General features: G+C 20.5%; 3 protein-coding genes across 3 annotated transcripts in view; all 3 read left to right on the top strand.

The window, feature by feature from the left end:
- The window catches only part of PF3D7_0911100 (conserved protein, unknown function), a gene marked incomplete at both ends in the record, with an annotated part of 3,719 nt that extends 589 nt beyond the window's left edge, over positions 1 to 3,130 (top strand). Inside the window, 2 exons of the mRNA XM_001351947.1 lie at positions 1 to 2,328; positions 2,550 to 3,130. The exon at positions 1 to 2,328 is cut by the window's left edge and continues 589 nt beyond it. Coding sequence (XP_001351983.1) covers positions 1 to 2,328; positions 2,550 to 3,130 — 2,909 coding nt within the window. The remainder of the gene's footprint in view (positions 2,329 to 2,549) is intronic.
- A 1,803-nt stretch (positions 3,131 to 4,933) lies between these two features.
- Positions 4,934 to 5,527, top strand: PF3D7_0911200 (conserved Plasmodium protein, unknown function; the record flags this gene model as incomplete). Its single annotated transcript, XM_001351948.1, has 1 exon — positions 4,934 to 5,527. The coding sequence occupies one exon, from the start codon at positions 4,934 to 4,936 to the stop codon at positions 5,525 to 5,527; it is 594 nt and encodes a 197-aa protein (XP_001351984.1).
- A 939-nt stretch (positions 5,528 to 6,466) lies between these two features.
- Positions 6,467 to 16,529, top strand: PF3D7_0911300 (cysteine repeat modular protein 1; the record flags this gene model as incomplete). Its single annotated transcript, XM_001351949.2, has 2 exons — positions 6,467 to 15,920; positions 16,042 to 16,529. 2 exons carry the CDS (start codon positions 6,467 to 6,469, stop codon positions 16,527 to 16,529), a joined length of 9,942 nt encoding a protein of 3,313 aa, XP_001351985.2.
- Positions 16,530 to 16,639: the final 110 nt, after the last annotated feature.

Genomic DNA, 16,639 nt, shown 5'->3' on the forward strand with positions numbered 1-16,639 from the left:
TTATTAATAACAGTAATAGTAATATTAATAATAATAGTAACAGTAATAGTAATAGTAACAGTAATAATAATAATAATTACTATTATTATTATTATAATAATAAAAATAAAAATAAAAATAGTAATAATAATAATAATAATAATAATAATTTGAAAAATAAGAATAAAAATAACAAAAGGAATAGAAAAGGAAAAAAGAATATTAAAAAAAAAATTTACATAGAGAAAAATAGTCTGACTCTTCCAAAAACAAATAGATATTGTAATTATAAATATGAAGAATATTACGATATATCTGATGAAAAAATGGAAGCAACAAACTATGATGAAACATATTGTTATGATGAAGAACTAAAAAATGATAGTAAAACAACCATATATGATGAAGGTGTTTCAAAAAAAAATATATACAATTGTGATGTGAATCATATATTCGATAATTTTTGTAATTATTTTAATTGTGTAGATAAAAAAGAAAGTATGAACGATGACACAGCTAATTCAGAAATAACATTAAATTCTAATAATATAAAAACACAAGACATTATAATAGATAATAATGAAAAATCCTTTTTATATGAAAAAAATAGACAACAAAATATTAATGTATATACACAAACTTCTAATAAAAAATCTAGATGGTTATGTTCTACTGCAGATGATAGTCATAATGAATATTTAACAGAATATGAAAAAAAAATTGATAGTTATGACAATATTGATAACAATGTTCATAAGGATTATTCTAATATTCATAAAAATGTAACTATAGCAAATAATAACAATATAACATTAAATTACGATACAAATGATTTTTCTTCATATACAACACAACCCATTCAATTATTCAATGATCAAGAAAATAATACATATGACATGGGAACAAATATTGTAAGGAAAGGAAAAAGTTTATATGAAGAAACAAGAAAAATAAGTAATGCCCTTTTTGAAATGTACTCTACAAATGTAAATAAGGATAATATGAATAATAATATGAATGGCAATAATAATAATAATAATAATAATAACGAAAATGTTGATAAATTATGTAATAAAAACCAATTAGAAGCTCCTACCCCATCCCTATTTACAACATATATAAATCAATCTCATAATTATCATTCTATTGTTGATAAAAATATCGTATTAGTTCAAATTAAGAATTTTTCTCAAAAAATTGATGAATATATTTCTGATGAAAAAATATTCAGAGCACAGAAATTAATTGATCATGTTAAAAAATATATAGAATTTTATATAAACTATTATAAAAAATATAATGATAAAGAAGTTGTGGAGAAGTTAGAATTATATCATGAAATGCATTGTATGCATAAAAATATCAAATATAATATTAATAATTTAAAAGTTAATATTATTATGCATTTTTTAAATTTTTTTCATTTAAATGATATGTATACTATATTGAATGATTATACATATTACTTCTCAGTAGATATGGTGAATAGCATAACATCAGAAAGCATTACTAATTCAAACGAAAATACAAATTCTATAAATCATTCGGATATTAATAATATGAAAACTAAAAATTCTATACATTCATATGCTCCTTCCGAGTTAGGTGGACTATTTAATTCTTCTATTAAATGTTATAGTATTGACGAAAGTCTGAATTCTTCAAAAATGTATTTAACACCAACATTAGGTAATAATAATAATAATAATATTAATGTATCAAATAATGAAGCAGAAAATATCGAAAATGTACATAAAAGTGATAATCTAAATAATAATAATAATAATAATGAGGATGATGGTGTCAATGTAGATAGCGGTATAAATAATAACAGCAAATATAATACAGACGATTCAGATATTAAATATGAAGATATATCCAGTGTGATAGTAGATAAAATTTATCATCAACAATATAGTAATTGTAATATGCTTAATGGAAATAAAACTTTAATAAATCAAAAAAGTATAAATCCAGATAATTCAGCAAATAGAAAAAATAGTAATCGTCATATGGTTAAAATTATACAAAAATATTCTAAGAGATTTAAAAAATTCAGAAAAAGTAAGCAAAATAGTGAAGGGTGGATTAAAGAAAATGATAAATATCTTGATTTATCACATAGAGTAGATAAAGATAATAATATTTCTGTACATATAAGAGCAAAACTACCATATGAAGTTAATCGAATCTTATCTATATTAAATGAAACAGAATTAAGTGTTAATTGGGCTCCATTCTTAACATCAGCAAAAAAAATTAAAAACTTGTCAAGAGCAAGTGCTATAATAACTCAGCTATATGAATATCCAATTATAGGAAAGAAAGAATCACTCATGTATTGTTTAGGTAACAAAAACGGATAATATTTATGCATAAATAAATAAATATAAATATATATAAATATATATATATATATATATTAATTTTTATGTGAACACTATTTTGGTTTTTTATTTAAATACAGACGTTTCATCACCCGTTTTAATATATACCATAATTATGTATATTTATTTATTTATTTATCTATCTATTTATTATTTTTTTTTTTTTTTTTCATCCTATTTTAGGAGCGAATTCTTTGGAAGAACTCGGATGCATAATTTTGTGCTGCAAAGCCCCACCAGAATTTAATAAGGACATTTTATTTTATGAAAACATGTGCGAAAAAATAAATATAAACAAATTTGGGGAAATTATAAAAGTCAAAGAAATACCAATAAAATTTAGAAAGACATACAAAGAAGTAACATTTTTCGATTATACTTTACCTGAACCAGTACCAAAATTAGACAGACAAAGAGCAGCTAATTTATGTTTCCTCTTATATCCAATGAATAATGGAAAATCAACAGTTCTTGAATTATTTTTACATTTCGAAAATGAATTTAAATATACACCTATTAAAATGGTTACCTTCTTCATAAAGAAAATCGTAAAAAACATGTATGAAAATATTATAAAATCCTGTAGAAATTATGATCTTTTATATTCAGAATTCTTAATGAATAATGCCGAATTCTACATTTGGCTAGATGATCAAATTAAAAGATATATGAAAGGAAAAAATGATTCTAAACTTTTATACTCAATAAGTCTCGAAAGTTATGATGAACCAGAACATAATGAGGAACTGGATAGTAAGACTTAGGCACAAAAAAAAAAAAAAAAAATAAATAATAATAAATATATATATATATATATATGTATATATTATAACTATTAGATATAAACATAAATTTCAAAACAAATATATAATTAAATATCTTTAAAAAATATAAGACAAAATGTTATCCATTTTATTAAAATATGTTATATCGATATATCTATATTCAATTTGTCATCTTTTTACTTAATTAATTATATACAGTGTTTTTATATTTTATTTTGTTTATTTTCTTGTTAATATTTTTATTATATTCATATAATGTTCATTCTTTTAATTAAATTTTGTGCTTATTTATACATTGTTATTTTTTTTATTTTTTGTTTTGTTTTGTTTTGTTTTCTATATATAATATTCTTAGAATTAATTTTATATACATTTATATATAATATTATAGATACACATAGCATTATAACACAAAAATAATGTGTATATATTGCATGTTTTTATGTATATATAATATATATATATATATATATATTATAATGGCATACAAAAAAGAAAAAGAAAAATTGATATAAAGTAACCTTTTTTTATGTATAAATTATTTAAAGAAAGTTTATTTTATTTTAATTTATTTTATATTTATGTATTTATTTCATTTCATTTTTGAGTTTTCTAAACATAGGCCCTTTATAAAATTTACAATACATCATTGTGATATTAAATTTTTTCTCAAAAAATTGTTTGAAATTATATATATATATTATATATATGTATGTATTTTTTTATATATTTCCTTTTATTTATTTTATCTCTATTATTTCTTTATATTTAAATATAAATATTAAACCATTTCTATTAATACAGGTTTTATTAAAATTACGATTTGAATGTTCTGTAAATACATATTTTTTAATAAGAAAAAAGTAAAATGAAATAAGAATTGAATTGAATTGAATTTAATGAAGAATATAAATATAAAAATTTCCTTTTTTTGGAGTCGCACATATGAATATAATACACACTTGTATTATTAATATATATATATATATATGTAAATTATTTCGACGAATTTTATTTTTATTACGCATATATTTTTTTTCTTTAAAAATTAATAATATTTTCTTCTTTTTTTGTAAATGAAGGGAAAAAAAAAAAAAAAAAAAAAAAAAAGGAAAGGATAGGAAAATTACTTAAATTTTTATTTATTTATTTATTTATTATTATTATTTTATTTCTTTTTTTTTTTATACATATTTCAAATTTTCTTATAAATAATTTTTTCTCATTTTGTTTGCTAATATAATCGATTAGCTATATTTAAAAATATTATGTAATATTGAGGCTTTTTTTTTTTTCTTTTTTTTTTTTTTTTAATTTATTTTAAAGAAATTAATATATTTTAATTTTATGTAACGTTATTCCATATATTGTTTCCCTTTTTATTTATGAATTATTATAAATTTCTTTTATTTTAATTTTAATATATATATATATATATATATGTATGTGTATAAATTAAGGACAAGAAAAAAAAAAGAAAAAAAAACATATATTTTGAAAAATACAATGATAATATAAAACCGAAGATATTGATCTCCCAAATGAGATATAAATTAAATGCTTCTCTAATATATCCACATTTTTAGTACTTAAAAATAAATAAACGATATAATTAGAAATAATAATAATATATATATGTATATATATTTGTGGCCATATAAAATCCCCCCACACCCTTACGACCAATATACCGTGATATTTCTTTTCGCTTTATTTTTTTTTTTTTTTTTATATACAAGTAACAATAAAAATATTTTAAAAATTATGTAATATTTATGAAAAATGGCGGATCAAATATATCATAAATTGATTAATGAAAATATAAAAATGTTATGTAATGATTTACTACCGAATGAAAAGAAAGATGAGAAAAAAAAAGAATATTATAATAATATGAATATTAATTGTTCTTCCAAGTGTGAAGAATTATGTAATAATATAAATGACAGATTACAAAAAATAAAAGACATTGTACATCTTAGATCAACAAAGGCAAATGGTATTCTTATTGAAACTTTAAATTATATTAAAGAATATATTAAGGAAATTGAAAAATATATCCAAATTTTTAATAAATTAATTTACGAAGAAAATAGGGCTTATCTCTTTATTGAAGAAATTTTTAATACACTAGAAAATCAAAATCAAAATATTCAAAAAATTTATAATATATGTAGTAAAAATATTGTAATCACAAAAAATAACAATGAACTTATTTTAAAAAATCCAAAAGCATGTTCTTCTCTTTCATATGAGTTTGTTAATAATTTGATGAATTCAGGACAACAGAAAAATAATAATAATAATAATAATAAGAAAGAGCAAATAGTACAGCAACATAACATAGAAAATCAAGGAGCAAATTATTTGAATTAAAAAAATATATATACATATCCATATTTATATCTATATTTAAAACAATTATATATCATGATCAGAACAAACATATGAAAATCATAAAATGTTAAAATTCTTTTTTTCTTTTTTCTGTTCTTCAATTTATTTATATTTTTATTTCTTCATTTGTTTGTTTGTTTTTTTTTTTTTTTTTTTTTTACTTTCTTCATTTTCCATTTTTCTCAATTCTTTTTCCTTTTTTCTGTTCTTCAATTCATTTATTTATTTGGTTGGTTTTTTTATTTTTTTTTTTATTATATCCCCCTCGACGATAATATATATATTTTATTCATATGAAAAATATATGTCTATTAACTTCAAAAAATTACAACATCATAAAAATATATTTTAACACATATATATATATATATATATAATAAAACAAGCATATATGTTTATTTTATTTTTTTTTTTTTATATTACCCTTTTTGTGCATATATATTTTCTACCTTTTTTACTTTTGCAGTCGGTTCTTTTAAAAAACAAAATTTCTGTCTATAAATTTGTTGTTGCATGCAGTATACCAAAAAAAAAAAAAAAAAAAAAAAAGATAAAAAAGAAAAGCAAATAGTAAAAAATATATATAAAAAAGGCTCAATTTTATTTTAAACTATAACCGTATAAATATATTTTTTCTTTATACGTCTATTTTAAAGATATATATATATATATATATATATATATATTGAAAAAAGAAAGTTCACACAAACATAATAAATTATATGCTAATATATTTTATTCAAATATATACATATTTATTCATTTAATGTAAAGACCAAATTGTATATTTATGAAAATCATAAATGTGTTCATTTGTTACATATTAAAAAATATATATATATATATATATTTATTTATTTATATTTATACATATGTTGTGCATACATTACAAAAATGGATTCTCCATTTCCTTTGAAAATGTTAAAATTTTTTTTTTTTTTTTTTTATATGTTCCTAATTATTTATGGCATAGCTACCTTAAATATCAAAAATGAAAATAATAGTCATATGCCAAATTTTTTTGAGAATAGATATTATGTAAATAATGAAAGGGGGGAAACATTATCCTCCTTAAATTTAGACAATATAGACAATACATATAATCATAATAATAATAATAATAATAATAATAACATTAGTAGTAGTAATTATAATAAAGGGATTTTAAAAAGGTTAGACAAATCTTCCACTGTGAAAGAATTATATAGAAACAAAAATAGAGTACTAAATAAATTGAAATATAAAAATATTAGAAAAATGAAAAAAAGAAGAAGAAGAAGAAGAAGAAAAAAAAAAAAAGCGAATATTGATAAGGTCAATTTATCTAGAAACTTTTTATTTTCTTATATACAGAAAAATTTATATTATACTAGATCTTATTTTAATGTATCACAATTATTTAGTACATTACAAATTTTTCTAGATCAATTTTGTTATCCTGGTTTAGGTAGATGTATTCCATATATAAATAAATGTTTATGTTATGATAAATCAAAAATGAAACCTAAGACAGCAAAATCTTGCTTAAACAATTGTGGTGTTATATCGTTATGTTCTGGATATCCTTATGGTCCAGGATATAAAATAATCCCCAATGAATTTATAAACAACAGAAAAGTAGTAACCTGCGTAGTTTCTAGTCTTCAAAATAAGCTAGATAGAACATGTGGTTATAATAAAAAATTACGTTTTAATGAAAATAAAATTTATTGTATACCTTATGATTTATTAGATATGAATTTGTCAGGAATTTATTGTGTAAATAATAATAAAGAAAAAATATTTTGTAAAGGATTCCTTAGGCAGATTTATACAAATTTAAAGGAATATGAAATACTTGATATTGCATATCATAATTTTATACTTAATAATCCTTGTAATGAACATATATACGATGATGGAACCAATTACAAAGGTTGTCAAGATACATCGATTTCTGGAAGAAAATGTTTACACTGGAATTCCTTAAATATGGAAAAAGTATTACCGTATTTATATTTACATAATTATTGTAGGAATCCCGAAGGATTATCATATATTTATTGTTATGTTGATAATAATGGCATAATTACAAGAGAATATTGTAAAAGTAGAAGTAATATAATATTTAATAATATAGCATATTCACGAGAGAAATATTTTCATTTTGATATAACTATGAAAAATGTATCTGATTTTCGTATAAAACTAGATAATAAACCATGTAATCAAAGATATTTTGTAAATAATCATCGAATTAATGAATTCACATATGATAAAAGAAATTATACTTATCATAATATAAATGGAGAAATTGCACTAACTATCTCGTTTAAGAATTTTTCTTATAATACCTACTATGATTATAAATTATATATATGTGCATGTTTTAAATATTATTATACAAATGATTTAGTGATATGTTCTACAGATAATTACAAAGTAGAAATAGGTTCATTTCTTATAACAAAGGCATATACTGATAAAGATACCAACGTGTTTTATTTAAATAGACAATATAATTTGTCCTTTAATATAAATTATGAAATAATAAAAAATGAAATATATATTATTAAAGGGGATTATGCGTATGAATGTAATCATTTAAGAATAATAGGAAATGACAATATTCATATGATTACTAATATGAATATATTATTTAATTATTATAAAAATCAAAATTTTCAAAAAATCCACCCACCTCTAGAACCTAATAAAAAGTATTCCTATATATATTCTTACTTCGATCCTATTCTAGATCTATCATCTATTTTAAGGAAAAATGAACTTTTTATTAATCCTCAATCTAGTAATATTATAAAAGGATACCAAAATGTAGATAATCTAAATAATGATGGAAAAACAAATTCAAAGAGTAAGTTTGCTAAAAATAAGCATATGTTACAAAATGGGTCTCCTAATAATAACAATAATAATAACAATAATAATAATAATAACAACAACAATAATAATAGTAACAATTTTATGCATAGTCATAATACAACTTTTCAAAAACTTTACAATTTAAAAAATGGATCCAATTTAATATGCATTAAACACCAATACAACAAATTCACCTACTATTATTATTCAGGAAAAATAATATATGATAATAAAAATTTTGAACATACTAAGTATATATTAAAAAAAGGAAACAAGACACATGAAAATTTATTGTATATTCAAGATATTTCAAATTGTCCAGATATAAATTTTTTTTCCTTTTCATCAACTACTTGTGAATTTATAGATAGGGTGAGCACAAAAGAAAAATATGTTCATGTTTTTATTATAAGGTATACAAGTCGTCTAAAAATGCATTCATTCATATTTCCATATGATGCTTATATAAAGGGGTATAACAGAAATGTCAATAAAACGAATACAATGATAATAAATAATAATGTAAACACCAATACAAATATGAAGAATAATAATCAAGGCAATATTTTATCTAACATGAACAATAATAATAATAATCAAGGCAATATTTTATCTAACATGAACAATAATAATAATAATCAAGGCAACATTTTATCTAACATGAACAATAATAATAATAATCAAGGCAACATTTTATCTAACATGAACAATAATAATAATAATCAAGGCAACATTTTATCTAACATGAACAATAATAATAATAATGGCAATATTTTATCTAACATGAACAATAATAATAATCAAGAAAATAATTTATCTAACATGAACGAAATATATTACTTTTTCCTAAAATCCATGTACTTTAAAACAGATAACAAAATTACATATTTATGTAGTAGGACAAATAACAGCAATAATCCGATATCATTATCGTTAGTTCTTTTTTCAGATTTATTATTTGTAAGATATAATGAATTTGCTCATCATTTTGAAATATTTAGCGAACCAACAAATGTATATAATCATTATTTAGATAATGATTCATATAATAATTATATAAAAAAATATTGTGATACAGAAGAATTTTTAGATAATGAAAATATGAATAAAATAATATCTGTTTGGTCTCATGAAAATGATAATTATATATCCTTTTGGTTAATTTCATCTAATGCATTAACTCCTTTTTTTTTATTAAAGTTTCATATAAATTCTCCTAGATTTACCTTTCTACATTTTATTAAATCAGAACAAAATCATAATAATAATATATTACTAAAGTTATATATTTTTAATATAATATATGGATATGTGAGAATATATATAACAAATAATTTCATAAATATTATTTTAGTAAAAACTGCCTCTTTATATAAACATGATAAAGTTGCTTGTGTTGAAAATTTTTATTTTAACAAGGAACCATATTTTATATTATTATATAAAAATAATACAATTACTATATTAAATAATAATTTAAATGAAATTGAGTTCAAAAATAACAATTTTAATATTTACATTATGTCTATACCTCTAAAGGTTAAATGTTTGAGTGATAAAAGTGTAACATGTTTTATTTTATATAAATATCAGAAAATGTTATGGTTCCAGATTTTATTTAATTTGAATGAAGAATCCAACAATGTTGTGCCTAAACATGATTTGTTAACAATCGATAAGCAAGATTACCATCAAAAAGGAATACTTAAAAAAGGTAGTAGTAATTATCATCATAATAATTACTATGGTGAGGATAAGAAAAAAAAATACAATTTGCTTATGTCTAATGATATAACAATATATATAAAATATATTAATACATATATTGAAAGTGATGATGAATTAAATTTAGATAATTCAACAAATATTACAGTTATAAATAAATTAGATGAATTTATTATTTATGTATCATTTAAATCATCCAATAAATTACATATATATTCAACAGATAGTTCAAATAATACAATTAAATATTATAAATATATAAAGAATGAAAATATATCAAATTATAAAATTAATTCTATTTTTACATATTCATTTTCTTATAATAATTATATTAATTTATTTGTTATTAAAGAAGGTGAAGTACCATCTTTATGTATATTTATTCATGAATATTCAAGTAAAACTTCAATATCCTATAAAGCTAAAGATATATATATATATAATAAAAAGGTTGTATTAAATCCAGTTATTGAAGGTGATAAACGTCAAATAAAATATTTCACTCTAGATTATGATAAACAATTAAATGATCAATTTATTCATATAGATAAAACGACTGGAGTTTTATCATTTAAATTTAATACTATAAAAAATTTAAATGTTCATTTAGAAATTGTTATGTATGGATTATTTCATATATATAATTATAAACTTAATTTTAAAATTGTCTGTGATAATGGTTATTATTATATTTTTAACGATTGTTTTCCTTGTCCCCAAGGTTATTATAATAATATTAATATTATTAAAACGAATGTAGATTTTATAAATAAATGTATGAAGTGTGATAAAAACAAAACTACATTAATAGAAAAATCTAGTAATAAAACAGACTGTTTATGTAACTTTGGATATGAATATATAAAAAACCCATCAGATCCACAAGAATTTATTTGCTCTCCATGTACCAGAGGAATGTATAAAAATACTATATCGAATAAATTATGTGATGGTAATGCTTGTACAGGTAATTTTACTACGTCAGTTATAGGTGCAAAAAATATTATAGAAAGTACTTGTTTCTGTAAACCAGGGTTTTATGTTACTTATGATTATAGAGGAATAGAATTTTGTAAAGAATGCTTATTACATTTTTATTGTCCGGGAAACGTGATAGGTATACAAAAATGTCCTATACATAATGAAACACTTCAACCAGAAAAAAGAATTAATTTTGATTCTCTACATGGTTGCTTCTGTAAAAAAGGATATGAACCAATAAATATATTAAACATTAATAAAACCGGAACAAGAGATGAACATTATTATAAACTTTTCCATAATACATATGCTGATAAATTCAAAGATATTAATCCAAAACATATATGTATGGAATGTGATATAGGTTATTATAAAGATACTATATCTTTTCAACCTTGTAAAAAATGCCCAAACCAATCAACAAATAAAAAATATGGTTCCACTTCCTTAAACGATTGTAATACCTGTCATAGTGGATATTATAAAAATATCAACAAAACATGTTCTACATGTTTACCAAACCATTTCTGTGTAGGAGATTTATTACAAAAAGATTTAGACAAATATTCAGGAGATGCAGTTATCTGTCCAAACAATTCTGTTACTAAAAAACCATATACACAAAATGGTACTTTTAAAGATTGTTTATGTATAGAAGGATATATAAAAAATTATCAAGAATCATATAATATAAATGACCATTGTAAATTAGTTCCATTAAATTTTTATAAAGATTCTATTTCTAATGATTTAGGTACTCCATGCCCTGTGAATAGTATTACCTTAAATGTGGGCGCAAAAACTATAAATGAATGTTTGTGTAATAAAGGATATTTCTATAATGTCAAGAAACAACAATGTGAAGAATGTCCCATAGGTTTTTATTGTCCAAAAATAAGCTCAAAAAATAATATAAAAAAACCTATCAAATGTCCTAAAAATTCCTCAAGTATAAAAAAAGGTATGTATATATCAAACAATTGTCAATGTAATTTTGGATATACAAAATATATACACATCGATAATAATCAATCCTTATTAAATAATAATATTATTAAATATGATAACAAGAAAACGAACAAAATGTTTTATTCATTTTTATCAAATAATTATTATAACTATAAAAATAAAATCAATTATATAAATAAATCTTATAATAATAGGAATTTAATTCTTTTACGTAATATACAAAATAAGAATGCTATTTATAAAAAGAAAAAACGTAAAAATGTATTATGTATTAGATGTCCTCCTATGACATATAAAGGAACTATATCTAATGATCCTTGTGAAGCGTGTCCATTAAATTCTAGAACTATTGAAAGTGTAAACAATTCGCACATCTTTTTTTGTTTATGTAATCCTGGTTATTATTTACATGAACAGATGTGTAAGCCTTGTTCTTTTAGTAAATTATATTGCACAGGAGAGAACATATATATAATAAGCCAATCCTTATATGAAACGGCACTTCAAGAGATAAAAAATATTTATGTATCTAAGAACAATGATATGTATAAAATGATTTTAATGAATTTGACATTGTACGATTATAGTCAAAATGTTAATATTAATAATAATAATAATAATAATAATAATAATAATATACATAATAATAATATATATAATATATATAATAGTATTAATCATTATAATAATGATAACAATATTTTTGTAAATCCCATTGTCAATAACAAACTGAAACATCATAATAATATTATTTATCCCCCTTACAACCTTTTGAATAGCCAAGTTGATACAATTCCATTTCTCAAAAAAAAATATGGAAATAATATAAATATTTCAAATATATTGGATCTGAACTCCTTATATAAAGAACCCATCCAAAACAACAACAATTTAAATACGATTTTGAAAAGTTTTTTTCATAAGGATAATGAAAATTTAATTTATGTGAAATATCAAAATTTTGTGACATGTGGGAAAAATACAGTAATACCTTTAGGTGTTGATTCTTCATATACATTTGATGATTGCAAATGTAAGAAGGGTTATTATTTGAAATCAAAAGATATAAATAATTCTATAAAAATCTGTGAACCTTGTAAAACAGGAACATTTAAAAATTATGTTGGAGATGATACATTTTGCTTACATTGTCCACCTAAATCTACCAGTTTAGAAGGTTCGATTTATCCTACCCACTGTTTTTGTAAAGGAGGCTTTTTTTATAGTAAAGGATATTGTTTAGAATGTCTAGAAGGTGCTTTATGTAAAGGAGGTTTAAACAAAAATGTAATGCAACGTATGAAATTTAATATGGAAAATATACTTATCACAGAAAAGGATCATATAAAACCACACTCGAATAAAAATTATTATTTAGATAAGAGTGTTATAGATGTAGTAGATGTTAGTGAATGGAAATTTATTAAATGTCCTATAAAAGGAGCATGCTTAGAAAAAAATAAATGTCATAAGTCTATGAATAATTATTTATGTATTGAATGTGCAAAGGGATATACTAATAGTTTTATGACATCATTATGTGTAAAATGTCCTAATAATATAACTAATATGATACTGTTATTTCTCATTTATATAATATTTTGTTTTATTATAATTATTATTTCCTATTTAAATATCACATCAGGATTTTATAGACGATCCATACATTCGATTGTAATAAAGATTGGAGTTAATTATATATCTAGCATGTTATTTATTAAAGTTTTAGAAGATAGTAATGTATCAGTTCCTATATCATTTATTCATTTTTATAACAAAATGGAAAAATTCTTACATATGGGTGAAAATAAAAAAATTGTAAGTGTAGACTGCTTGTTAAGATATTATTTTAATTTGAATTATTCTAATTCTTTCTTCTATTCAAGTGTACTGTTTTTTTTTATTCCTATTTTTTTAATAATAACTTTAACTATTATTTTATTTATTATATTGAAAATATATCAGTGTGTCCAAAAAAAACAAATTGCTAATAAATTAGATTTATTAAGGATAGCAGAAATTGAGAACATACATTTTTTAGCTAGTTCATTGAAAAAGTCTTATTCAAGACAAAGGATTATAATGATATTAAGATATATACATTTAGATAATTATAAAACAATGGATAAAATATGGATATTTTTTGAAGATATGATACCAGTATATGTGACATTCTTATTTATCATACATGCAAAAACATCTTTACGTATGTTTCAATTATTTGATTGTTCATATATAAAATATACAAAATATTTGGGAAAATATATATTAAGAAGAGCTAGCAGTGTTCAATGTAGTTTTAAAGAAGATTACTCAAAATTTTTCTTTTTAGGATTAACAGGAACAATCATATGGTCTTTAGGAATACCACTTTTTTCATTTTATATATTATATATAAATAGACATAATTTATTTAATGAAAACGTAAGAATAAGATATGGATTTTTACATAATGGGTATGTACCAAATAAATGGTATTGGGAAATAATTGTTTTTTCAAGAAAAATATGTGTTCTTTTTATTATGACAGTTATTATATTTCCATCAGATGAAAGTAATGCTTCTCAATTATTACTAGTAACATTCGTTGCTATATTTTCCTTATGTCTTCATTTTATATTTCAACCATTTGATAAAAGAAATTATTTTACTTTAAATAAATTAGAAAATCTTAGTTTATATATTTGGGTTTCAACGATTATTTGTACATCCATTTTGTTATCTATGAATTTAAGCAAATTAATTAATTTCATTATTTTATTCACTTTGTTTATTCTTAACCTTTTATTTTTTATCAAACTATTATTCTGTTTATTTTTTGAATGTCTTGATAATATAAGAAGATCGAAAGCATGTTATCATCTACCCGTACTTGGAACGTGTGCAAAGCTCTTAGGCGATATTATGGAAAAGAAAAGAAAACGAGAGCCTATCATTTTTTATGATAAATTGTGTAAACAAATATGTATCATGCTTCCTGTTCAATGTGGAAAAGTACCCAAAAATAAAAAAAATAATAAAATTAAAATAAATCATAATAAATATATAAAAAATATTACATACCCTTTCACAAGACTTTTTAAAAATTTATCAAACAGTTATAAGCATAATAATATCAAAAAAAAAAATAACTATATGCCACTACAAGAAAATATAAATGAAAATAAAAATGATATTAATAATATGTGTCAAAATCAAAATACTCAATCATATGTAACATGTTCCTCTGACTTAGATAAAAATAATATTATTCAACAAAAAAAATCACACAATGATAACAACATAAATCTAATAACTGAAAATATAAAAAATGAAACCAAAAATAATGTTTGTTTTTATTTAAGTAATTCTCATAACATTCCTTTATATGGAGGTATAAAGAAAGAATACCGAATGTTTGCAACAGAAATTTATAAAGAACTATTCGATATTTTTTTAAAAAATATTTCTCTTACATGTGTTTCAGATACCTTTTTTGAGTTTTTATTTAAAATTACTATAAATATAAGTAATTTAATACATACTATTGATGAGAAACAAAAAATATTTGAGTCATTTGATCAACAACATAATTTTAATAATATAATTCAATGGTCTCTTGAGAGGAAAGAAAAATTTAACGAAAATAAAAAATACCAACAAAATGATTTCATTTCTTCTAAAAATTATACATCCAAGAATGATAATAATATATATCCTAATAATAACATAAATGATTTTTCATCATATAATTTTGAATGTATGCAAAATAATGAAATTAATCATAATAATTATATTAATGAGTTTTTCATAGGACACGATAAGGAAACAAAAAAGAATAACCAAAAAAATTACAGTAATGATAAAATGTTAATATATACATATATATATATATATATATATATATTTTGATCATTTTTTCCCTTATTTATTTTAATGTGTCATTTTTTTTTTTTTTTTTTTTTTTTTTTATATAGTTTCAAAAGAAGAAAAGGAAAAACTATTCTCTTTCTTTAGTGATGACCTATTAAATCGAAAAGTTGCACTTTCCGAATTTTATTTCTTGCTTATTGAATTGAAATTAAAGTACTTCCGGAATTTACCTTCTTATTTCTACATGTTCAAAGTATATAAGAAATTAGAGAAAAATAATCGACTAAAACAGTTAAGAAAATTAAATAATAAATTGAAAATATGCCAAACAATAAATGATGATAAAAAAATATTATCTACTCATGATAATATGAGGTTAAATGAAATAAAGAAAAGTATTCCAATGTTATATAAAGAATTTAAAATTTTATCAAAAAGCATTGAGAAATTAAAAAATGAATATTTAAACTTGGATAAAAATTATTCACGAACGTATTCATCGGACGACAGAAAAATAACTGACATGAATAATGTTATTTTGTCATTAAGTGATAATGAAATTCTAAATTTTGATACATTTAAAAATGAATGAACATTTTTAGATTATATTATTAAATAAGTAACTGCTTTTTTCATATAATACAACAAAAATATATATATATATATATATATATTTATTTATTTATTTATTTTTATTATTAT

This window comes from Plasmodium falciparum, assembly GCF_000002765.6.
Source record: "Plasmodium falciparum 3D7 genome assembly, chromosome: 9".
In the NCBI taxonomy this organism is placed as follows: domain Eukaryota; phylum Apicomplexa; class Aconoidasida; order Haemosporida; family Plasmodiidae; genus Plasmodium; species Plasmodium falciparum.